The 24282-nt window shown below is 42.6% G+C and overlaps 1 protein-coding gene across 6 annotated transcripts; it reads left to right on the top strand.

Moving 5' to 3' along the window:
• Nucleotides 1–1652: 1652 nt before the first annotated feature.
• Nucleotides 1653–23337, top strand: SRSF11 (serine and arginine rich splicing factor 11). Of its 6 annotated transcripts, none has more exons than XM_042807090.1 (13): nt 1653–1721; nt 1857–2008; nt 8106–8239; nt 12241–12350; nt 14034–14126; nt 15595–15644; nt 17069–17196; nt 18149–18230; nt 19370–19501; nt 20048–20137; nt 20795–20890; nt 21729–21867; nt 21979–23337. In XM_042807090.1, exons 2-13 carry the CDS (start codon nt 1881–1883, stop codon nt 22174–22176), a joined length of 1380 nt encoding a protein of 459 aa, XP_042663024.1. In that variant the 5' UTR covers nt 1653–1721; nt 1857–1880; the 3' UTR covers nt 22177–23337. The 6 variants fall into 6 exon arrangements, with proteins under 6 accessions (XP_042663024.1, XP_042663040.1, XP_042663037.1 ...); XM_042807103.1 differs by having other exon boundaries at nt 1657–1721; nt 21982–23337; XM_042807099.1 differs by having other exon boundaries at nt 1715–1736.
• Nucleotides 23338–24282: the final 945 nt, after the last annotated feature.

Consider the following 24282-nt stretch of genomic DNA (forward strand, 5'->3'; position numbering starts at 1 on the left):
TATACTACCTTCATCGTACGTATTCATTGCATTTTTACCATATTCATAACTTTTCTGGGAACTCATTTAGCATGTGTTAACGTCTCTTGTGCATGCCTGTTGGAGTCTTTGGGGGTTTTCAGCTGAAGGCTCGTAGTCTTCTTCACCGTGTGCCAGGTGACCCTCACTTCTGCGCAAACTCAGTCCTGGGCTCACGTAGATCTTGTCCTTCCAGGCTGGCCTGCTCTGGTATTGTTGCTAATTTGCAGCTTCTTTATGTTTCTTTCTGCCTGCTACTACAAGGCCAAACAGTCTCCAGTAAGATTACTTATGAGTGCCTTATCCTACAGTTACTCCAACTATTCCTCAAAAGATCAGTATTTGTTTTGCAGCACGATTGTTAAACGGTTAAAACATCTTAAATTGATCTTAATAATTCTATTCCACAAATATCTATTTTCTAATAATCTTAGTTCATAGGTATCAGGCTTTATTAGTAACAACTGCTTTCCTTACAATCTGAAACCAGGAATGGTAAGAGTATAAGATGGAGAGAGCACTCTAAGCACATTCATCTCGGTGAACCAAGGCAATAAAATACCTATTCCATTCAACAGTACCTGAATACAATTAATTCACTTTCCAATTGACCTCGCCTGTCTAAAACATGGCAATTTGAAGCTTGTAGCTCTGAAGGAACAAGCAGCATGAGCAAGCCCACCCGGGACACCTCGGGCCGGGCACTGCTATCAGCGTGCCAGCCCGGCTGGGGTTGAGGGCTCCGAGCCCCGTTGGCCCCACTGACTGACCAGCAGCACTCTGGAGCCCCAACCACTGATGCCTGCAAACCAGGATTATTAGAAAATAGGTATTTGTGGAATAGAATTATTAAGATCAATTTAAGATGTTTTAACCGTTTAACAATCGTGCTGCAAAACAAATACTGATCTTTTGAGGAATAGTTGGAGTAACTGTAGGATAAGGCACTCATAAGTAATCCTACTGGAGACTGTTTGGCCTTGTAGTAGCAGGCAGAAAGAAACATAAAGAAGCTGCAAATTAGCAACAAAACCAGAGCAGGCCAGCCTGAAAGGACAAGATCTACGTGAGCCCAGGACTGAGTTTGCGCAGAAGTGAGGGTCACCTGGCAGACACGGTGAAGAAGACTACGAGCCTTCAGCTGAAGACCCCTGACGACCACCCGAAGACTCCAACAGGCATACGCGAGAGACGTTAACAGATGCTAAATGAGTTCCCAGAAAAGTTATGAATATGATAAAAATACAATGAATAATTAAGGTAGTATAAATACTTGTTTTTATTCTCCCTCACACGCATTAGGAGGAGCTCTCCCCTGTGTCTCCGGCGCTGTAATAATAAACCTCCAAAACTGAGTCTCAGAGAGTGAATTAATTACCGCTTTCCGGTAACACCGCCATCAGGCCGGGCGCTCCTGCTCGCCCCCTGCGGTGCCCTGAAGGGGGAGGCGGGAAGGGTCCGCAGCCACCCTTACGCCTTTCCCGCCCACATGCATGCGCATGCGCGCCGCCCTCCCGAGCAGACGGGCGGGGGGGGGCGGAGCCACGCCCCCCTCCCCTCATCCTCTTCGCGGGAGTTGGCGCGCCTGGCCACCGGGGATAACGCGCATGCGCGGAGAGGGACGGAGGGCGGGGAGCCTGCGCGCCGCGCGCACTGCGCCTGCGCGGCGGGGGATTGTGGGATAGTGCGGCCCAGGCAGGCTGGTGAGGCGGGTGGCGGTGGGTGCGCGGTGGGGCCGGGCTGGGCCGGGGCGGGGGGGGGGGGGAGCCGCCGCTCCCCGGAGAGCCGCTTCCCCTCCCAATAACGCGCTCTCCCCCTCCCTCGCCGTGTGTTTGCAGCAGCGCAGCGCAGCGGCCGGCGCGATGGCTTCAGGCAGCGGCACCGACGTGATCCAGGTCACCAACGTCTCCCCCAGCGCCAGCTCCGAGCAGATGCGGACGCTCTTCGGCTTCCTTGGGAAGATCGAGGAGCTGCGCCTCTTCCCCCCGGAGTGAGTGGCCCTGCTCTCCCCTCCCCCGCGAGGAGCGGGGCCCTTCCTCCGCCTCCCGGCCGCCTCCGCCGTCCCCTCCCCCGGCGCAGGCCCGCCTCCCGCCGCCCTCCTCCCGCCCTCCGCGGCCGCCGGGCCCCGGGGAGCTCCCCGGGCGGCGGGGAGGGGGGGGGATCGCGGGGGGGTGGGACCGGAGCGAGCCGCCCCCCCCCGCCTCCAGACACAGCCCCCGCGGTTGTTCGCTCGCTTCTTATAAGCGTAATCCTCGCAGTTACGTCACGCGCGCGTCTGGGGGGGGGGGGGGGGAAAAACCCCACAGTCACACTCAGGATTCCCCCCCGTCAATGCACGGTTTTCTCCAGGAGCTGTTGCGGGCTGCCCAGCTAACTGCTGCCTGCACGGCCCCCAGAACCGCAGGTGGTTTATGGGCAGCTGGCCATAAAAGTAAAATTTTTTGTATAAATACACATCCCTCGCAAAGAATTCTGTGCCCAGTGGGCAGGCAGTCACTGATATGCAAATAATACACATTTGTTATATTAGGTGTTAGCATTGATTTCGGTCACATCAGTTTGTTTTACAGAACCTAATATCATGTTGATCTCTTGCATGTGTATTATGTAAGTAAAAAGGTTTTTTTTTTTGTCACGATGAACGAGGATTGTTTGGGGAAAAATCGAACAAAACCACAGTCAATTATTTTTATTACCTTTGGGTATTAAAATACTATACCAATACTATTTGGATTTTTTCATTTTAGGGGAAAAAAAAAAAGGCTATCACAAAGCATTCTGGTTTTCATCATTGGGTCTTCAATCCCTCCCAGCACAAAACCAGGAGAGTTCACCCACCCTGCTAGCTGATTATATATGCAGATTCAGAAACAGTATTTCTGGTGTTCTTGCAGTATTTTACTTTGGGTTGGATTTTGGCAGTTTTATGCTGGAAACGGAAGCACAGAAGGAAAGGAAATGTGTATATGTAACAAATTGAGGGACAATTCCAGACATGAGAGTTGATGTTGTACTTAAATGGCAGAACCATTTGCCAGAACAATGCTGGGCAGCCAGCAAGGTCAGTCACCTTTAAACAGATGCAGTTATTTGATGTGCTCTGTATTTTAATATTTTGTCCAATTTTAAAGGGAGGTGATTTCTGCTTCTGAAACTTTGCAGTTTTAGATACATATTAACTGTTAAAAGTTTACTTTTGTGGTATCGGAATGAAGTGGTCTCCAGAAATTCCCCAAATCCAGAGCCCAGCCCAGCAGCTCTCCTTTTACCCTACCCCAGACTGCCTGTGCAGTCTTAGCTTGGCTCCTCTGCGCAAATGTGGAGGGGAATCCTGGCCCCCAGGACCCTGCTCCCTACAGGGATTGGGTCTGTCTTGAGTTTGTGCTCCGGAGAGGGTCTGTGAGGATATGTTGTAGAGCTGGGCTGCGGGAAGAGATCTGCGCTGTACCCTTGTCTGTAACGTTTGATACTAGGAGATACCAGTATTTAGGGCGAATTTACTAGTTTGTGTCCTGGTGTAAGTTTGTTTCTGCAAAAAAGGCCAGTCTGCTGCATTTGACTGCTGACTTCTGCCTCCTTTGTTCTGGCACTGGTGTTCTTGTCACCTTAGCTGGGTTATTTTGTCGGTATAGAAAATACTGGGTTGATTGCCTTTACAGCTGTGTTGGTAAAGGCTCTGTGCCAGGGGAGAAAAGGCAACAAAGTACAAATAACTCCAGTAACCCAGGCGCCAGGTAACTCAAATTGGATGAGCAAAACTAACTTAAAACGTTCGGGCTGAATTTCTTTTGTATTTCAAAGCCCTAATTGAAGGAGGAGGATAATACTTCTCCATCTTATACTGTGAAGATTTCTTAATATTTATGAAGAAGTTGTAACTATAGAAAAGCCACTGAGGAAAATACAGTATAACTAAATAAGCCTTGTGCAGGAGATGTAGAAAATACTGAATGTTTATATTATTATATATCTTCATTCTAGAATGTATGTCTTGGTGGAAAAATAGCATTCTTGAATACTCTCTAGAAAGGTTGTGCAGTTGATACTAGAGCAGGCGCTTTTTTTGACTGGGGTTAAGTTTTACCCTTGCTATTTGTAGGAGGTTTGTGTGTCATTTCCTTTGTGTTGCTGTCCATACAGAGATGCCATGGGCTCTGGCACCTCTAGACACTCTGTGGGTCTCCTCTGGCATGCTCAGGGATCTGATCTCAGAATGCTTTAGGGTCTCTGATATCCTTTTACACTGAAGAGGAGTGTATTTTCTAATCATGGCAGGTTGTTTTATCTGTTTCTTCTAAAGTCTTTTCTGTTCCTTCACCTTTAAACTTCAGGTTTTGACTTTTTTCCTGCTTGTGGTGTTGATCCATTTTTGGAGGGGGGTACAGGATATAAATAATAAAATGAAAATTCTCTCCACCATCTGAATCTCTTTATGTCCCAGACTATACTGGGATTCTTTCTTGCATATAGTATTTCTGAGCAACCAGTTCCATTTCCATTGCTCTACCTCCCTATTTGATCTTTTTCGTGGTCACTCTGATTCTGCTGTCCCCTGTAGAAGTTCCTTATTCTGGGCTTCCAGATCAGATATAACTTCCAGAGCTTCTTCATGTTTCTGTTTCTCTTTCTCTTCCCTCACCCATCTCCTTATCCTAGTTTCTTTAATCAGTTATTACACATTTTATGTATCCCTCAGCTTCATATTACATCTTTAGTCCAGAAGCAGCTCTGACTTCTTCCATTTTTCCTCCTCAACCCTTTCTTCCCTCCTTCTGCTTTTCCCCAACTCCATTGCCTGGTTCTTGCCTTTATTGTAGTCCACGTGTCTTAATCCTCTGTGGTGGGCAAAACTGTGGAGGGAATGGATTTTGGAGAACGCTTTTTTTTTTTTTTAATAAAAAAAAGTGTGTATGGACATTATATATATATATATATATAAGCTGACTTCAGCATATTCTGTTTTGCATATGAAAACTGCCTTTCATCAAAACTTAAGTTTCTGCTCTGAAACTTGAACAGAAAAGGTCATGTGCCGCTGGTGTTTGATAGAGAAACCAATGTGTTCTCTGATCTTGCTCTTTAGATCTGAATGATCCAGTCAAATTTTTATGGATAGAGAATTTTACCAATAAAAAATCACATCTGACGGAAAATACAGTCTATAGAGTTAAAGCTTGATAAAATGAGGAGCATCCTTAATTGCTTATGTCGGAAGGAATAGTAATCGGCAAGATCTTTTGCCATGTCCAATATCTGCTGAGGAAAGTTATACAAGGACTCTGTCAGAATACGGGCATTGCTTGCGGTTGCCACTGGTAACTGGTCTGCTGTGAAAAGGATGGCAACTTCTGTTTCGAAGTGAAGCACATGGGTTGGTTCTTTTTTGGGTTGTGTTTTTTTTAAACTCTGTCTCTTCCCACCCAGTGAACGTGGTAATACTGAAAAACATCTCTTGCATGGACAGTCTGTTCACTCCAGCGTGATTCTAGCCTGGTTTTACATCAGTAATAATGCCAGTAACAATGTCTATGTAGTTGGTAGAAATGTCCCTTAAAAAAAAGCCAGATATGATATTTCAGATGCTGGTTGCAGTATGAAGGAACTTTGTTGGAGCGAGTCGTTGGAGGTTACGACACAACGGTTGGGTTTCTCTGGTTATCTGCTGCACTTCAGAATGGGTGCACTGTTCAGACACCAGTCCCAGTAAATCGTCGTGTGTCTCAGTATTCGTTGGCATGAAGCCAGAGAGAGAATTACTAAATTTTTCGATCTCTGGTGAATTAGAATAATGATGGCCTTTTTTTGGTAACTGTTGAGAACATTCTGTTCCTGATGAATTTTGCTCAGCCACGGCTTGGATTTTAGAGTGACTGGAAATACATCTTTAAAAATGAAATGCAGTGATCTGTATGAAATGTCAGGCTGCCTGAGCATAGCCTTGCGTATTTTCAGTTGTTTTTGTAGATTCAGCTAGCTGTACAGGTTAGTACATAGTGGTACTCGTGTATAAACATGTTTCACGTTCCCATTTTATCACAGACATTTTAAGAATATTTAAAAATATTGTACTGCATTTATGTAATAAATGGTTCCATTTTTTTAGAACTGAGATTACTATACCATTCAGGTATGCCAGAACTCCCTGATTTACTTTTCCTTGAAATTTTACTGCTGGGATTTTGTTGAACACTCTGCTTATGCTGCTGTGGTTTTTATGTTCTCATGCAAATAGTTAGAAGGCACCATTTTGTCAAGGATTCATAGATACAAAAGAACTAATTGTTTCAATTTTCTATCTCTTGCCATTTATTGCTACAATGTTACTTTCCAATTAAATCCGCAAGCTGTTGGAGGAAGTGGATGTTTCTAATTTTAGTATTTTAAGAGCTGCAGTACTCTGTCTTCAATCTAGTTTTTAACATCAGGTTAAATTTGAAGTATATTAAACGTTTAGGACAGTTCTTGAGTTTGCATAACCCGTGTGTTGGGCTGAGCCCGTGCTCAGGCATGCTGGAGGTTAGGTAGTTTGGTGTTTGCACTAACAAAAATAGATCTTGGGTGTCAGTCTTGTTAATGTCAAAGTCATTCTCCTTTCTCCTGAATTCTGACAACTCTGCACTTTCAGTGCTTAAAGACTTGATCAGTGTTCTTCAACCCAGATAAAATTGTTTTGGCAGTGGGATGCCTTTTGAAGAGCTAGTCTTATAACTGTTTCTGGGAATCTAGTTGGTAAAGGTAGATCTTTGCCATGAAGAATCAGTGGCTGTTTTTCCAAGCTACCTCGTTAGGCTAATTTGTACCTCTGGTACCTGGGGGCAGAACTGAACAGGACGTGTACCCCGGCATTGTTTAGGAACTAGGGTTTTAGGACTTGCTACTACTTTCAGTACCTGCCCTGTGCCTTCTGGAGGCAGTTTTTCGCTCATCTGCTGCACGGTTGTGTCTGCATAGCAATTTTTCCTGCTGTCTTTTAGTTTATACGTCTGATTAAAGCAAAATCTGCACCATTTTTAGGATATGTGGACTTTTGAAACCCATTCTGGACTTTTACCGGCTTCGTTCTGGCTCTGGATTTTGAGGATTTGCTTTTGTTTTGTTTCAGAGAAGGTGAGGGGGGCACAGCTGTATGACCTACAGTTCTTTCCTGTTTTAGGAAGTAGATATTTTTTTGCTTTGTTTTGTTTTGTTTGTTTTTTTTTTTTTAGTGACTCAAAACTTCTGCATTCTCTCTTGGATTTTCCATGTCTGGGGTTCTTTATGCGGCTCCTCTGACAGGCGCTCACGTTGAGCTGTAGAGTAGGTCCAGACCTATCTTGCAAAGAGATCTATGTTTACTGATCGGTTGTTTAGGAACTTCTCACCCACTACTGAGATTTCAAGGGTAGTGTTGCCTACCTCAGCTTCTTGAATTTCTCCATGGTTCGTGCTGCTGCTGCTGAATGGCAGCCACGTGTTCAGCAGCGTGCATCCCTTCAGAATGAACTTGGCAGTTTCCGTATGTGTGAGAAGCAGCATGATGAGGTTTGGTCTGGAAGCTTTTATCAAATTGTGTTGATGAGTAAAACCGTAGTGGTCTTTTGATCATTACCCTCTTCATTTCTGTCATGGTTTAACCACTGCTTCGTAATTTACTGGAATAAGTAATTTGGGGCCTAAAACAGTGAGTGTAAAACTACTGTTTTTGTTAACTTATGAAGTATATATAGTAGATAACTTTTTATCTTTCTTGAGCAAATTTTTTCTTTGTCTCCTTGCCTCCTTGCAGACAGGTCATGACAACTAATTGTGTTTGGGTGACTGGTCATAGATAGATTGTGCATAAGAGAATTAAAGTCCAGTTACCAGTGGGGCAGTAAAACTATTTATGCAATTTTACAGTGAATTGGTTTCATTCAGTGTAATTTTGTGTCTGTGGTTGTGCAAAATGATGTTTGATACAAAACCTGAGGTTGTGTTCTTGTGTGGAGAAGTCCCCCATAGTCCCCCACGACCTCCTGGTTTGGTGAAAGTGGGGAAACAATAGAAGCTACAAGTTTCGTACTGTCAGACTCGCGTCCATCCAAGTAATTTATTTCTTTCTTTTTCAGTGATTCTCCTTTGCCTGTCTCATCGCGTGTCTGTTTTGTAAAGTTCCATGATCCTGACTCGGCAGTTGTGGCCCAGCATCTGACAAACACTGTATTCGTTGACAGAGCGTTGATAGTCGTACCATATGCAGAAGGTTTGTGAATTGTTTAATGGTCTATGAAGCCACCGTACGATGGCATTTTATTCCAGTATAGTTCACAAAAATGAGGATTAGTAAAATGTCAAACCTGTAAGATATTAACATTTTGAAACCCTTGGTATATTGCCATTGGCCCATGGATTAAATAATTTTTTTAATCTAGTGACACTGAATGAAAGTGGAAAGTTTACCTCTTACTGGTTTTGTGTGTCTTAAGTTTAGAATATTAACATTTTAGGCAGAGTTATTTGCAAATTTTGCTCTTTATCAGTCTCAGTGAGACATTTTCCTAAACAGACTTAGGCAAACAGGTCAACATTTTAAGGACGTTTTGCCTTAATTAAGTGTTTGCCACTTTCACATAGGTGTAGATCTCTTCATGAGACTGGTTTCTCCCTCCCTGAGAGTGCACGGGAGAGTAGATTGACATTTCTCTGAGAGACGCTGCCACTGAATTTAATTGGGAGCTTCCCTGAAAAGGCACTCGCTCTCATTGCAAAGTCCAGTATACCAAGGGTTTGAATAATTATGGTTTAATTTGAAAGTGAGCTCTTCCAAGAGGTGCCAAATGGGCACTGGTACTAGTTTTTTATTCCAAGTTTTCTTGTTCATCCTTGATATATTTTATAGAATTTCACTAAATAATAAACTCTTCTCTCTGTTATTTGTGTGTGTGATTTTTGTAGTGGAGAAGGCAAATGCAAAGCCCTTCCAGATGACTGAAAAACAGTGGGTCCTCTGCAGCTACAGGGGATTCTAGACATTAACTAAAGGCCAGCAAGCACTCAAGTCCCCAAGTGTTTTCCTGGTGTAACCACTTGTTAACTACATTTTCTCTTCTTCTTTTTATTTTTACATTTTAGGGTGTTACAGTAATTTGAAAGGCAATGAGCAGGGTTTTTGGAACTTACCTTAAAAACAAAGTGCTGAGAAGACACCTCTTCTTACAGAAGTCTTATTAAACTCTTCTAGACTTGCTTTAGAAGTAATTGATTTCCATTGTACTGTTTCTTGATTTACTTCTGAAATAATGGATTTTCCCAGATCGCTTGAATGAAATAAAATCTCTGCAGATTAAGTCATACTACAGTAATAAATGTGGTACATGGCCTGGGGTCAGACCTATAATCAAGACACTGTAATGCCGTAGGCTGTCTTTTGAGGCCTGGGGAGCTGTCTTATCTTTATGTTCCTTAAACTTAAAAGAAATGAAAACTTAATTTCTGGAATGTAGGAATCTGCAGCATGACCTTTGGTTGAGATGTGCTGCTTTTTCAGAGTACAGAACACATTCCAAAATTGCCATCGAGTTACTGCTTCTGCTTTTGCTCGTTTAGGTATAATAGCATAGGTGAAAGGCATCTTGTCCTCGTCTTTGTATTAAAGAATTATATAGCAACAGTCCATCTGAGCTAGTACTGAAATATTCTCCAAGGCCCATGGTGAAGAATGTTAGTGCTTAACTTTTCCAATAAGGATAAAAACGTTTTTTTTCTCTTTGTCAGTCTGACTTTGTCCATTGTGCTCGATGGTGGATAAATCTGGCACATAATCTGCCCAGTAGTTTTGGCTCAGATTGTGTAAAGAAAATAAAATGAATAAAGTGGAATATTTCAATGGGCCTGTTTAAATCCAGGAGTTCCTCATGGGCTGTTTCTTGTGGTGTTCTAGCGGTTCAGAATGTTGATGGTTTTGGCATAATGATGTGGCGTATCACAAGCCATGTTCAGCCAATGAAGTTATGCCCCTGGTTTTGTAATCATATGCTTTTGTCCCTGTGCTGGAGTATAGTTTTCCCTGCAAATGCATACTGCCAGGGTCCCAATTCAACAAGCTATTTAAGCACGATACAGCAAGTTTCTTAAAACCATAGTGAAGTTGCTCATGTGCTTAAAGCCAGGCATATGCTTAACTACTGTGCTGAACTGGGCCCTTTTATCTTTTCTTTTCTATTGTGATAATTCTGTATTAATAATATTGCCTGTCACTAAAGTCAATGTTTATTATCTGTTTAGTGCAATAATTATCCCCTATACCACAAGCGCACTCCAGGTTTAGCATACACAGACATTTTGGTGTTGGCTGTTGCTTTGTGTTATAGAACTATACACAAAGTCTACGGTAAGGTTTAGTATTTGTAATTTTCACTGTGCTATTCCTAGATTTGGAAGGAACTCTAAGATTAAAGGTGGCTGGGGGGGGTATTTAGGCTCTTTGGTTAATGTTTGTTTCTTTTGTCTGTTTCTTTTTCTTTCATTTCTACACATTCATGCAGTATTTCATGGTTCTAACAAAGCAGCAGTAAAAAAAACTCTTGAAGCATGAAAATTAACTGGTGAGGGGCCTCATTGCTTTTTTTTTTTAAATTGTAGTTTATTTATTTCTAAATACTTTTTAAAAAAACAATTAGAGGATCAGATGCATGATTTTTTTTTTAATGGATGCAGATCTTCTATGAGGTGTCTCAAGATAAGTCTGAGGATTTGTATTTAGATGCCAGAAATGTTATAGTTGCACTAATTTGAAATGTTTAGATATAATTTATAAATATCCTCTGAGACATAATTTTGCATGCAAAATTACCCCATAATCTCTCTGTAGGTATGTTAATATATTTATGCATTAATGCCCTTTATCTAAATGACCTTTTTCCCCCCCTCTCCCTCCATAACTTTTGCTATCTAAATTGATGACAGCTCAATGACACAAGCAAGATAACAGTGCTGTGTATTATACATTTGTTTATATTATCGGCACTTCTCAGTATAGGTGGAAGGAACCATTACCTTTATTTAACAGTGGTTTTTCTTTTTTGTTGTTGTGTTTTACAGTTCTTTTCCCTGGTTCAGCCTGAACTATATACCAGGCCCTGCTGAAAATACCACCCAACAGTTTTCTTCTGCAGCTTATCCAGTTTCTCTTAAGTGCCCTGTACATATTGTATGTTTTATGATGAGATGCAGTTTCTTAATATGTATTACAGAAACACTACTGGTATTTGCAAATATATAGTAAAATTGTTTTATTGAACTCTCATTTTGGGGGCTTGGGCACATTAACAAATTAATCCATCTGTATAGGGCTTTTGCTGTTGGATAGAATAAAAATACCTACATAATTACTTGTTTCGTAGTAGGACCCTTAAAATTATATGTGCAGAGCAGGCAGTGAAATAAGACGCTTGTCTTAGTTGGCTGCAAGATTTTGGGCCAGAAGTTTCTTCTGAAATGGCAGTGTGTAGCAGCATTCTTGGTACAATAAGCATGGCACATATTGGAACAAATGCATTTTACTGCACAGGTAAGGAATGTGCCACGATATACTGTATGTATGCACCCATCCACCCACAGACACACATACACAGCGTGCATTTGAAGATCTGCAGAGACTCATTTTCATTTGACAAGTCAGCAAAAGCCCTACGCTTGATTCAGCAAAAAAAATATTTCCATACCTTCTCTTAAGTTTTACAAAATTTATATGGTAGGTGTAAAAGAAAACATAGTGAACTGTACCATATTATTAACCCCTAAATCAAACTTTTTTTGTCTTGTGTATCTTGATTTTTCTGTGTGCTTTATAGTGAAGCAGCCGACACGAGTCGTTGTTCATAAAACAGCTTTTGAAAGTTGAGAGCACACCCCTGGAGAACCGACTGTGCTTGCTTACGTTTGGTTCATGACTTAAAAATCGAGTACAGGTGATGAAATCTTGGCAGTGTTAACAAAAAAGTAGTGTGTATTGTGCTATTTTTTTGCTCTAGAAACTTAACCATTTGTAGAGAAAAAGGAACAGTCAAATTTTCACACATTGAAGTTTCATTCTGACAAAAAATTAATGATAAATATTAATAGACATCAAGCTTTGTATTTTAGCCAACATAAGTACTTTCAACAAACTCAGGTGGTGTATCAGGGAGACATTTTCTGGGTGTATTTGTGTATTTTCTGCCTTTGGAATGGGACGTGTCCTAATGCAAGGCTATTTCTCTGCAGGAGTTATTCCTGATGAGACTAAGGCTTTGTCTCTCTTGGCACCAGCTAATGCTGTGGCAGGTCTGCTGCCGGGAGGCGGACTCCTGCCTACTCCCAACCCACTCTCTCAGGTAGGCGCAGCGCTGGCGCGGCAAACGATGGGATGTGTTCCGTTGGATTCCAACGTGCTTCCCGCTGGGTTTTTTCCGGGTGGTGTTCTCATGCTGGCTCCTAGAACATTTTCAGTTTACATGCCGTGACGGATCGTTACAGCTATCTGATAGGAGTTGTGGCAAACCAGCAACTCATTGCTGGGTGGGGTACTTCTGTTTCCCTAACGGGATGCTTCTGGGCCCTGGGTTTGTATCTCTCAGCTGTCGTGCGCTCGCAGACAGCTTTGGCAAGCTGTAGAGATCTCGTAGATTTAAATTGGTGAAGTTCAGGCAGTTGACAGGCTGTGGAGATACCTGCCATTTATATTCCAACTGAGGGGAAGAAATTGTAGCCTGTTTTTGCTTGTTATCTAAATATACAAATATATTTATATAATATATAAATATTTTTATTCTATCCAACGAGAATTTACGTGGAAAACGAATAGTAAGAATATTACGTTGCGCAAAGAGTTTCAGTCAGAGCACATACCTTGTTAGAGAACAGAATCCAAGTTCAAGAGGCAAATTAGTTAGAATAAAGCATCGTTAAATCTGCAGTCCTCAAATCTACTTCTTCACCTTGTGCTTAGCTCTTCTTTGTGTAGCTTCTGTTATGATTCCTGATTGCATGAAAGGTACACTTGCCACTGAGTTGTTTCGAAGGTCCCTCTAACTGTATGTAGAGGGAAAAGTCTAAAGTTTAACTTTGAAACTCGAGGAAAATCATGGAAGAAACAAGTATCATCTTTAAAGATCTCTTTCACCGAAAACTGTATGTATATAAACTCCGGAAAATGGTGGTTGAACCATTTTAGTTCTGCCACGCTGAATCCCAGCCTACTCCCAGTCCACCTAATGGTAGAATTTATTTAACGCATCCACTTTATGGAGAATTGTAGTGGGTGGTTATTTCTGTCAACATCTAGAAGGCGTGCTCTGTAGCTCCTTTTGGCTGTCACTGGGAGTTGGGCATCAGATTCAGTAAAAACAGGGTTAGAGCTGAAGTTTATGTTCACAAAATCAGCGTGTGGGAACGTGGCTTTTCCGTTTGAGACTGCAGGGCCAAGCCTACGCGGTTTCAGGAGACCGGCTAACTGAGAAACTCGCTGTCAGCAGGTGGAAGGGTCTGCTCCCTTGCTCTCAAATACGCCTTCCTCCTGCTGCTTTTATGCTGGCCATTGGCGAGTTTTACCTAAATTTGAGAAGTTTTTAGAGATGTAATAACATTAGATTGTCTTTTAACATCAAACATGTTCATTTCAATCATAAATTGATTTAGATATGCGATAGTTGGCTCAAACTTACAGTGAACTTTCATTTTAACACTGGAAAATAATTTAATTTTAAACTTTTGAACATGGTGGAATGCTTTACTTTTTTTTTCTTTTTTTTTTTTTTTTTCCTGCCTGCTGGGATGCAGAGGAAACAGAATGTTTTCAGAATATTTGTAGGAAAAATAAAATCTTTCATCTACTAAGTTTTGGAATACCCAAGTAAGGAAAACAGAATGACTCTCGCTGACCTTAGTATAATGTTTCCTGTTGCTAGAGCCCAGGTAAAGCCCAGTTCACGTTTCCACGTGTCTGGTGCTGTGAAATCTCAGTCTAGCAGCTGTTAGCGATCGACTGTGGCTTTGCCTAATTGCTGTCTTCGTTACAGATTGGTGCTGTTCCTTTAGCTGCTTTAGGAGCTCCTGCTCTTGATCCTGCCCTAGCTGCTCTTGGGCTTCCCGGAGCAAACTTAAACTCTCAGGTATGTCACACGTTCTGAAATTTTCATTACTGCCCCTAGCACGTGTGGTTCGAGTAGCACACGTGATGCCCTTCGTGTTCACCAGTATATTAAATAACAAGCTGAAGATCTGGAAATACTGTAGCTAGATTTGAAGAAGTGTTTACAAAATACTCCTTTTTATTAAAGGCTCGCCTCAGTGTAGTCTGCAGAGGCTGTTGGTTCTTTAAACTTCTTAGAATTGTTACAGAATGTAGTCTCTGTTTCTTGGCATAGCAGGTTTATTTATGAACACTCTTCTTTTGCTACCTTCTTTTCTGTTTTAAAAGTAATTTTCGTTTATGTCAGTTTAACAGCCACTGCCTGTTAAAATCATTTTTCTGAGCCTCTGTTTGGAATAAGTAGTATCTGTAGGAGTATCAGATTACCTGCTGGATGGACTTCAAAAATAATTTGGGACTAGTAATGAAATACTTCAAATACGTGTCCTTATCAAGCTATGAACCCATCTTGTACTTACAGTAAAAATAATCACGGTTTGACTTTCAATTCTGTAGGTGTGGAAGATGCCGAGGAGACTTTGTTAGATGGTAGTCTTTTTAAAACTGAATAAAAAAAGACTTTAAGTACTGAGTAGAATATTGAGCTAATATTTAAGATATATGAACCAAATACTGTACAGAGAACATGTCTGATAGGGACAAGAAGTAATAATAATTTAATGCATTTCTAAGAAATCCATCATTTAGCATTGTCTTTATGCATGCGATGTGTAGTAGCAAGCAACTAATGGTGATAATTAAATAAGAAATGGAAAAAAGAAGCATTCTAAATGCATGTTAGAAAAATACAAATTTGGTGTAACGAAGGCTTGTTTCCTTTGTGCTTTAAGCCAACTGGGTTCAGCACGTGGCTGCATCTGTATAAAGAAAATTAGTAGGGACTGAGCTTTTTGTTCTTAATACACCACTGGGACAGGATGTGACCAATTGTAATAATACCTGGATTTTCCAAAGAGCTGTAAAATATATTTTTTTGTGGAATCTTGAGAGTAAAGAAGCTTTTGTGTATTGTTCATAAATTGACATTGAGGACTTGCCATGGACAGGCAACTTAGTCTCTAATGAGTTCTCTGTTCTCTTGAAGTAACCGAGAAATAACCTGTAAATACCAGAAGTGTATTTTCATTTTAAAGTGCTTTGATTCTGTCCAGGGAAGGGCCTGTGTTTGGCTGCTATGGAAAAAAAAAAAAAAGTACGTCAGCACCGCTGAAATGGGATGTTCACACCTTCACCACCATCCACAAGTTTTGGAAGAGAACAATGTGCCTTTCTGCCTGTAACTTGTTTGGGGGGTGTTTTGGGTTTTTTTGTCTGTAGAGACTTTTTTTTTTTTTGCCCACTGCTGAGGGTACATTCAGGGAAGATAATCTTCTTAAGCATATACATCGCCCAAAACGGTTTTAACTTATTTTTTTTTCCCCTCACAGTCTCTTGCAGCAGATCAACTACTGAAACTTATGAGCACAGTGGATCCAAAGTAAGCATCAGTGTTTACAAATACTTGTATCACGGTACACTTGACCTTGGGAATATCTGTCGTGATTCGGATCCAATCTTTGTCCTGCTGGATCTAATTAAGGTTGGAGATGAGTGGTGCCTTGGGGGTCTTGTGCAGACCCTTTTCTGTGGTAGAGAGAAGAGGGGGGAGGAAATGAAGATTATTCAGCCTTTCATCTACAGAATAACACCAGTTAATCTCTGGGATTTTATTTTGGTAGAGACAGAAATTCAGGTTTTTTGTATGTTACTTTTGTCACTTTTGTGTTCATAATGTAAAAGACAAGAATAAAAGGGTCTGTGTGTTACTGCTCTCAGGCAATAACAACAGACAGTATGTCTTCTTGCGTGGTAGAAAAAGGGAGCAAATAAGAGCAAGCACAAGTATTTGCTAGTTTTTATTTCAGTATTCAGAAAAAGGATAATTTTGTTCAAAATAGTATGGCATGGGGACAGCAGGTAGGGAAAGGTTGTGGCAGTTAATGCATCAGCGTGCCGTTAAGCTACTGAAATGTTGCAAGAGGATGAGGAAAGCATGTGCCACTGGAAAAAAGCTAATTATTAGATTAGTAGATGGGAAGTGTATTTAAGGCAAAGAAACCACACGTGCCTCCGAAAGCCCTTGTACTGCCACTTGCAGGAAGCTTGGGGGGGAGAGTTCTTTAAACTCTCAGCCTCGGGCAAGCATGTCAGTGTGTGCTTGCCCTGCTGCTGTGTTAGCTAAAGGGGCTTCTGACCTTCTTTGGCTCATCCAGTGTTTTTAAATTGTTAGAGCCGTCTGATCTATACCAGGGGATAATGCTATAAATGTGATCTGTCTTTGGTTTTAATACGTGCTAGCGTATTATTCTCTTATTTTACATTGACATTTCTCTAAGCAGGGAATGCCTAACTGATGGAACAAGAGTTCCCCAAGATTAGGGGTTAGGTAAACATCAGTCAGGTGTATTGGCTATACCTGCTTGGCTTCAAAGCCACCGTGTAGAACACACCTTCCAAATTTGGCATTTCATCCGTGCTCGGAGGCGTCTCGGTACGGCTTACAGAAGTGGAAGCCGGCTTTCTACCGTGTAACGTGCGGTTTCCTGTGGCGCTGCTCTTCCAGGGGATGAGAATTTAAATTGTGTTGTACAAAAAGGTTCTGAAAAGCGTCGTTAGAATGCACGACTCTCTGCAGCTGGCTGGAATTCTGAGCGCTGCGCGTGCTAGTATCTCGTGCCGCTGTTTCCAGCACGAGTGTCACATCTCAGACTTACTACTCTGGTGTCTGAACAGTGACAGAATGCTGGCAGGTTCGGAATTGCTTGGATCAGTCACTTTGAACAGGCTGCAGACTGACAACGGAGGTGTGTATTTCTTGGATCCATCAATACTGAATTTCTGAAATCCTCCTGTATTTACCAGGTTGAACCATGTAGCTGCAGGTCTTGTTTCACCCAGTCTGAAATCCGATACCTCCAGTAAAGAGATAGAAGAAGCTATGAAAAGAGTACGAGAAGCACAGTCGTTAATCTCTGCTGCTATAGAGCCAGGTAATTTTAAATCATAGAATACTTCATGCAATTCAAGACGGAGTTTTGACACAGTATATGATAAAAGTTAATGGTCTGCAAAATACTGGCTTAATGTTTTCATGTCCTATAGTGACTTAATTTATAGTTGACAGGTTTTTCATTGACCTCCAGTGTGAATGCTGCATTATGTCCTGCAGAATGAAGCAGGGAATTAATCATCTGTTGTTTTTGTCCAAATTCACTTGATATGAAGACTGCAAAACGCTTGAGCTTCCCCTGATTGAAGTTCATACTGCCATCTCAGATTTCCTTGGACGCAGCAAGTGGCTTAACCACTTGACATCCTAGTGATGTTTGTTCTTGGGGAGGATAGCTTTTAATTCCTAATCTGAGGAAGTTTATAATTTTGGGGTGTTTTTTTTGTAGCTTATTTCAATAGATTGTATTTTAGAACAAGATGCAGCAGTTCACAAATGTCAGATTCACTAACTCTGAGAAGCAGTAACTTGGAACACTGAAAAGAGTTTTGTAGCTTCCTGATCATTTTCAGGAAAGTAGAGCTCCTGTTCTTTTATTGTACCAGAAAGACGTGCTGATTGCTTGGCTTGTGGGAAATTCAGAACAATAATTTAAGAGATTCTTTAGTCTTTCACAAAATGGCAGAGATTATGAGGTTTTTTTTAACAAGACTTTCCAACATTTTCTGTATTTTGACTTCTTCAGTTTTGCATAAAACTTTGTTGGTTTTATGTCACATACGTGTCTTTGTCGTGTGTTCGTTCTTCGTGTCCGCAATCTTTAGAGGAAAAGGATAGGTAAGCCTTAAGTTCAAATGTCAAAATATTCCCTAGGTTTTCTTTTTCTTATTTATATCTGTAGCGTGAAGCTCAAATTCCTTTCCTTTGTAAAATCTTTTTGAATATTAAAATAACTTTGGGCTCTTTACTATGCTTTTCCTTTTTAACTCCAGACAAAAAAGATGAAAAACGAAGGCATTCAAGGTCAAGGTCACGCTCAAGGAGGAGGAGGACACCTTCTTCATCTCGACACAGGTAGTTAGCTTATTTGCTTTAAAAAAAACCCCACCCCACCGAGCCGAAATAGTTCCTTCAGAAACACTTCCTGGAGGTTGACCCTTCACTCGTGGAGGCTGGCAGGTGGAAGAAGGCAAGAGAAAGCTGAGGCTGGGACTTGGCTGCGCTGGTGTGAGATGGGGGCCTGCCTCTGGCTTCCTAGAAAGCGGGGGGGGTGGGGAGAGACGACAGCAAAAAGTGCCTCAAAAATACCTTAAACTACTGCAGAAAGAAGTTCAGGGCACCTCGTCCTAGCAGCGTTTGAACTTTGGTTTTAGTTAACAGCCCATTGTTTCTTGTGTCAGATAAGGAAGACCTCAGCACAGGGCCTTGGTTTTACCCAGCCCTCCCTACTGTCAGCACCCGAGCCATTGCAGGCTGCCCACTTTACAGTAGTTCCTTGAGCCTCTGTTCTTCCTGCAGTCTCCTTCCAGCGTGCTAATTATAATTTGTTGTAAAGCCGGGTACGAGGAGGCTTCTCTGAGTGTTGTCGTTTGTGCACATCAATGTTTACCTGTTGGGCTGTTTGCTTCTAGTACGTGCAGCAAATTCAGCGTAGCGGAAGGCTGTGGGACAAGAGTTTTCCCTGCATTTTCTAGGTTATGATTTACTCAGAGAGATCAGGTCTGGTCAGGTAGCCTGACTAGAGATCTTAATACCGTCCTACCTGAACAGAAGGCCACGGGGCTCATTGATGCCGGTTGGCTTGGCAGCTCCAATCAGCGCGGGCCGGCGAGGCTGTTGCAGCTGTGGCCTTCCCGCTCTTGGCTATTTGCATATTCAGTAACTGGCTTGCATTTGGTTAAGTGTTCTAAAAATTTCTTCACATCTCAACATGACGTAGCAGTTTTTCTCTACGATAGGCCTGGTACTTTCTTACAAGGAGAGTAATAAGAGCCAACTGAAGCATCCTTGTTCTTTGAACCCAGCGTTTGTGCACTTCCTCTTTCCATTTCCTCGAGGGACTCGGTGCGGCTCCGTTGCTGTTTTCTATATTCCTTTTTTCTGTTTTCTATGTCACTGTGCATGACGATACCGTTAGGGCTGAGCAGATGGATTCTGACTAACACATCAAAATTTCATGTACTTAACTCCCATGTGCAATGTGTTACTGGTAGACGGTCAAGAAGCAGATCGAGGAGAAGGTCCCACTCAAAATCAAGAAGCAGGAGGCGATCTAAAAGTCCAAGGCGAAGAAGATCTCATTCCAGAGAGAGAAGCAGAAGGTCTAGGAGCACATCCAAAACCAGGTAATTGCTTCAGTCAATCTCTTCTATTTGCTAGAAGATAAACTGTTAAATTTTGGTGATTAATGAAAAACAAACAAGCGAACAAAACCCACAAACAAACAAAAAACCTAGGGCAAAATGAACTAGTGGCTCTTTTTGAAGTCACAGTGTCTCGTAAGGCCGTGCGGGGTTCCGGTACGCTTGCCCTACCCGTGTGCACCGTTAGATAAAAACACAGGCCGTGCTTTTCCCGAGGGTCAGCAGGAGCAGCAGGCGTTAGGTGAGGTGCTCAGCAGCTGCCTTTGGAGAGCAGGAGACGCGAGCGGCCCGACTGGCAGGTTTTGTGCTGTTCATACACAGAAGCTATCAAAGAGCTGACCTTTATTTTGCTGTAGATAATTGTAACCCTTGTTTCCCTTAATACAATGCGAGTGGCCCCAGAAATACACTGGATAGCAGATACTGTTCAGTAGTGATCATGTCTTCCTTCGTTTTCCTACATAGCAAAAGTAGTGAATGCTACTTGAATAGTTTGAAAATGACTTAAAGTCTGTATTTTACTAAAAGGGATAAAAAGAAGGAAGAGAAAGAAAAGAAACGCTCTAAAACTCCCCCCAAAAGCTACAGCACAACTAGACGATCAAGAAGCACAAGCAGGTACAGTAACGTGGCAGTTTTCCTTGGTCTCTATTTCCAGCACGCTTTATCCACTTCAACAGAAAGGACATTCCTGGCCGTAATGGGATGCTGATTCTGTTGTGGATAAGTTGGGTGTGTGTACACACGTGTGTACGCTCTCTTCACCCAGAAGATGCTTGATTTGTTTCCCTGATACTGCAGTTTCCTGGTGGTATCGTTTGGGCTTAAAGAGCTTCTACTTCCTCTCGGTCAGGGAGAGTGCAGCGCTTAGAGGTCACTGTTAAACTCTTCTGATTTGTGGCATAAATACATGCAAATGAGTGCCATTCTTTTTTTTTTTTTAAAAAGCCTCCCAAATCATCTTGCAATATTAACAGGAACCAAAGTGGTTTGTCTCTCTTTGCCAAGAGAGTCGGTATCCCTAGCACAGCGGAAGCTAGCGGTTTGTTCACGAAGGTGGAGGGAGAACAGGGAGCGACTTGCTCTGCTGGTCAGCAGCCGCGTGGGCTTCGCAGCACTGCTGATAGTCAAGGGCCATTTCAGGTTACACGTATTTGCTACCTCCTGAGCAGTGCTGGTTTTGGAGCCAGAGATGTATTTGTAGCTTTAATTGGAGGGGAGAAAAAAAAAAAAAAAAAAATTAAAAATGCAAGCTTTGATTTTTCCTGCCTGCAGAGAAAGACGACGTAGAAGAAGCAGGAGCGGAACACGGTCGCCTAAAAAACCCAGGTCTCCTAAAAGGAAAATGTCCCGATCCCCATCCCCAAGAAGGTCAGTGAACCTCTTGGCTAAAATAAATGGTGTCTGGGTGGAAAATCCCCCAGATAGGAGCCACAGCGAAGGTGACCGGGGGGGGTTATTTTGAACGTGGTGCCCGTTTGGCTCGTTCCCTCTCGAGAGCCTGGGGCGGATCCCTGCTGCCTGCTACCGCTTTGGTGGTGGTTCCCTCGCCTCGGGGGGGCCCGGCCCCAGTCCTGAGGGGCCCGGGGGGGTGGGGGGCAGGAGGAGGCCCCCGGAGTTCCCGGGCAGTGGGCCTGGGCACTCTGTGATCCTTCTCTCCCCGGGGGGAGCGCGGGGCTGCTCCTTGCACCCCGCCACGGTGCTGCCGCTCTTAATGCGGCACGTCTTAGACTTTGCTTTGTGCTGGTTGAGCCACGTGTTTGCTTATTTTCTGCATCCGGGTCTTTGCTTATATTTTCTGCATCCAGATGTTTGCTTATTTTTTCTGCATCCGGGTGTTTGCTTATTTTCTGCATCTGGGTGTTTGCTTATTTTCTGCATCTGGGTGTTTGCTTATTTTCTGAATCCGGGTGTGTTTGGTTATTTTCTGAATCCAGATGTTTGGTTATTTTCTGCATCTGGCTGTTTGCTTATATTTTCTGCATCCGGGTGTTTGTTTATATTTTCTGAATCCGGGTGTTTGCTTATTTTCTGAATCCGGGTGTTTGCTTATTTTCTGAAAGCGAATGGTGGATCTTAGTTGCATGCTGCTGCTTCTCCCCTCAGGTTTGTGGCGACCTGCGGGTGGCAGTCCGGACACGGCCTGTGTTCTAGGTACAGACCGGTGTGCTGGTGGTTTTAATTCTTTGGTGAACTCTTGTCATTGTAGACATAAAAAGGAAAAAAAGAAGGATAAGGACAAGGAGAGAAGTAGAGATGAGAGGGAACGGTCAACAAGCAAGAAAAAAAAAAGCAAAGACAAAGAGAAGGATCGAGAACGAAAATCCGAGAGCGATAAAGACGTGAAAGTATGTTTAAAAACCTGCTTAAACCTCGCGGCCTGCGCCGTGGCGTTACTCTCAAACCGACGGGGGCTTTGAAAGAAAGTTTCACTTTTTTTTTTTTTTATCTCGGCAAAGCAGGTCACAAGGGATTATGATGAAGAAGAACAGGGGTATGACAGCGAGAAGGAGAAAAAGGAGGAAAAGAAAATGGGCGATTCTTCCTCCCCCAAGGTGAAGGAGCCCGGCGCTGATAAAGGAAGCGGCGATTCAGCGAGGGAATCCAAAGTAAACGGGGACGATCACCATGAAGAGGACATGGACATGAGTGACTGAGCTTTGCCTGTGCAGCGAGCACGGCTGCGACGTGCATCAGTGTCATCCCTGTGTGATTCTCTTCCGCTGTACTTGTTAATCCCCAATCTAGATGTGCGCAGCTCTAAGCGACGCGTGGTCTGTGAATCTCCTGACCCGAACTCCCACCACAAGCTTCCTCGCGCGGGGACCAGCCTCGCGAGGGCCCCAGGGGGATTGCCTGGCCGAGCGAGTTTAACTCGGTGATGCTTCGAGCAAAAGTACAAAGCTGCATGCATCTCCAGCAGGCATGGACCGTTTTGTTGTATGATCTCCTTTAGTAAATCAGCTCACTTAACGATAGTGTTTCTAGAATTTTGATTCGTTGCAGTACTAGAGCAGTAGAGGGAATGCACTGACTGCATGTTGGTTGTGGCAGAAACATCCTCAGTGTTCTGAAGTCCTACCGCACGTGGTGGATCTACTTAAGGGTCTTAAGTGTGACTACACAACAAAAATCGACAGTACATCTGAAAATAAGCATTCTGTTATAGATAGTTTTGGGGTTTTTTTGTTTGTTTTTTTTTTTTTTTTAAGCCACGTGGCTGGGGTTGGTTGGTTTTGTTTTGTTTTTCCCGGTGGGTTTTGTTTGGCTTTGACAAAGTTAAAATGCACTAAACTTTTTGGGGGCTTTTTTTTTTTTTTTTTTTTTTTTTTTTAAATGTCAGTTCAAATCCATCTCAGGCGAGTTGTAATGGTTCTTAACTTTTCTTCTTGAGCCTTGGGAAGTCAATCTCTGCTTGAACAGTGCCCGGTGATTAAAGGTTGATTTTGTGCAGAGTTCATAATCCAGGTGGGTTTGTCAGTGAGCTGAACACACTGCAAAAAGGGTAGTGCATTTTAAAATTGACCTTCGTATGCTTTTAAAAGCAAGTCTACTTGATAATGTACTTTTTACTTGATCTCAAGTTGTATAAACTAATAAATTTGTGTTTACTGTCACTGCAGTAGTAATCTTATGCACACAGTGATTCCATGTTATATGCAAAGTAGTTAGGCAAGCTGTTTTCTTAGTTACAAAAGCTCAAGAGCTTTTACTTTTGTGCAGGTAAAAAGACAAAAGTAGGCTACAGTCTGTGCCATGTCGATGTACAGTTTCTGAAATTGTTTTACAAAACTTTGATAATAAAACCCTTAAACTTATACTCATGTTCCTATAAAATTCTGCTGGTATTTATTTACACCGCTGAATGTACGAAACTTTACCTCCTTCATTTAGGAATGTGCATTTTGCTTCGTCTTCCGATTTTAGAAGGACTGTCAGCTCCATCCCTGCAGAAACGAAGTGGAGGGACAAAGCTGGTAAACCGCCCTGGGGGCTCGAGTTAGGGATGGCCAACTAACGAAGGAAGGGTTCTGCTTCGGGGGGAATGGGCTTAAAGGGGAACCTACGGGTGTTATGGGACAAGTAATGTTAAATGTGGATTTGTAAAAAACTTTTTGTATTTTCATGGAAAGATGAACATTCACTTCTTGAGGACGGGCAGAGAAGCAGCTGTGAGTGTGCTGGGCGGCTGGCGGAGGCTGGTGCTGTCACCCCCAACCTCCCTTGTGTAAAGGAGAGAATTTGGGGATGGAACTGCCTGAGTTGGATGAGTCAAACCACCTGGGTTCTAAACTCCTTTTGCCCCAGGCAAAGCGAATTTGCCATTTAGATACGCAGTGTCATTTTTAGAATTTGTAGAAATGTAAATTTTTACCAAGTGTTTTGAGTATTTTGCCAGTAGACAGAGGTCTGTGCCACACAACCCGTTCTAGGCTTTTCCTTCTAGTGGAGAGAGTGATTGTTCTCATGACGAAATAAAAACAGACACAAACAAGGTGCATGATGGCCTCAGAGATGTGCCTTTTTTGTTGTCAGCAGGATATTTATATGTGAACTACAAGAACATAAACCAATTTTTAGCAATAAAGTAAACCTCCTTGATGGGTGTTGTGGTGAGAGTCATTCGCAGGTACCGAAGGACCAAGTCAGGGTGAGGAGCTCGAGCTCCTGTGAGGCAATTTCCTTGTTCCTAGTTTATTTTACTAGCAAACCAGGTCCGTGTGAGCATTAGCTGCGCACCCCTGGCTGCCCAAACATCACCT

The sequence above is a fragment of the Tyto alba genome, unplaced genomic scaffold, assembly GCF_018691265.1.
Source record: "Tyto alba isolate M040663 unplaced genomic scaffold, T.alba_DEE_v4.0 Super-Scaffold_1000006, whole genome shotgun sequence".
Classification (NCBI taxonomy): Eukaryota; Metazoa; Chordata; class Aves; order Strigiformes; family Tytonidae; genus Tyto; species Tyto alba.